This window comes from Echinops telfairi, unplaced genomic scaffold, assembly GCF_000313985.2.
Source record: "Echinops telfairi isolate 266 unplaced genomic scaffold, ASM31398v2 ScPeMD7_70;HRSCAF=299, whole genome shotgun sequence".
Classification (NCBI taxonomy): domain Eukaryota; kingdom Metazoa; phylum Chordata; class Mammalia; order Afrosoricida; family Tenrecidae; genus Echinops; species Echinops telfairi.
The window spans coordinates 60,404,111-60,405,465 of NW_022103968.1; the positions used below are offsets into that span (position 1 = coordinate 60,404,111).

Consider the following 1,355-nt stretch of genomic DNA (forward strand, 5'->3'; position numbering starts at 1 on the left):
TATGAATCGGGCGACCCCTGTGAAAGGGTCATTCCAACCCCAAAGGGGTCTTGACCCACAGGTTGAGAACCGCTGTGCTAGAGGCATACATATGACAAGAAGGTACATACATAACAAGATGGGCGGGCTCTAAAGCTAAGATAGAGGTCTAACCTTAGTCATCTCTGAGCTGGTTTGACTTAAGTGCCCCTGAGCTCTTCTCCAGGGAAATAATGTATGATCTTTATCATAAGAGAATGGGCTGTGTGTAAGGTTAGATGGTCTGACATTACTGTCCCATCAATCCATCTCTCCATTCTTCCACTTAAAAGCATAGTGCAGCATTCATTCTAGATACTCTATATAAAATATTCAGCAAACCTGAGCACTCACTGTGGCTAAACTAGGTCCTAAAAGCAACAACAAAACTCATGCCAAGGGAAGTGATCTACTTGTCTTGAGGATGCGCTGTGTGGGAACAGTCACATCCCCACCCCTGTGGCACTGGGACCTGGGGGAAGACAGAGGGATAAGGAGGAAGGGGGGAAAAGCTCTCTCTGTTTATCTTAAGATAGCTAATATGAAAAAATCCATATTTGAAAGATGTTAACTGTCATGTAAACATTGTCCTCCTGACCTGTGCTAATCCTTTGTGTCTTATATATGATTTATAATTATGACAGGCATTGTAAACATCTTAAAAGTATTGCTCATAAGGGAGGGGATATAAAGGGGAGCTGATATTAAAGAGTTCAAGAAGAAAATGTTTTGAAAATGATGGTAGCAGCAATTGCACAATTATGCTTGATCTAATTGAATTATAGATTGTTATAATATCGGTTAGAGCTCCCAATTAAAAGATTTTTTTAAAAAAATGGCGATTACAACATAAACTTTTTCTCCATGTGCATGTCATGGTAAGATTCTGAGTAAGACTGATGAAAGATTAGCAATTCTCCCTGCTACTCAGTTTTTGCAACTGTTATATTCACTGATTCTAAACTGTGCCCCTTTTTTTATCTCCAATTTAGGTGATGTCTTTCCAGTGCAAATGAATCTAATAGCTCAATCTCCGTTTATACCTCTGGCTGAAGTTCTCTGTTGTGCAGTGTCTGATATGAATGCAGCTCAGATGGTAGTAACACAGGAATCACTCATGGAGCACTTGCAGAAACACTACCCAGGTAGAGCACTAAGCTTTTCTCTGTTAGCCGTTCATGTCATGTACTGTATTTATAATCTTATACACATAGATTCTGTACTGTCCTTTGTTTTTCCTTCTCTAAGACCTTATATCTCCAGTGTCCTGCTGGAAAAAAGACATATCAACAAGTTTAATAAGAGTTTTACTTTTCAGATGAGCTTTTTCAAAAAAA

The 1,355-nt window shown here is 39.0% G+C and overlaps 1 protein-coding gene across 1 annotated transcript in view; it reads left to right on the forward strand.

Annotated features, from left to right (window-relative positions):
• Positions 1 to 1,018: 1,018 nt before the first annotated feature.
• STOX1 (storkhead box 1) overlaps positions 1,019 to 1,355 on the forward strand; it is an 8,001-nt gene continuing 7,664 nt past the window's right edge. Inside the window, exon 1 of the mRNA XM_004701135.2 lies at positions 1,019 to 1,163. Within this exon, the coding sequence (XP_004701192.1) occupies positions 1,031 to 1,163 (133 nt within the window). The 5' untranslated portion in view covers positions 1,019 to 1,030. The remainder of the gene's footprint in view (positions 1,164 to 1,355) is intronic.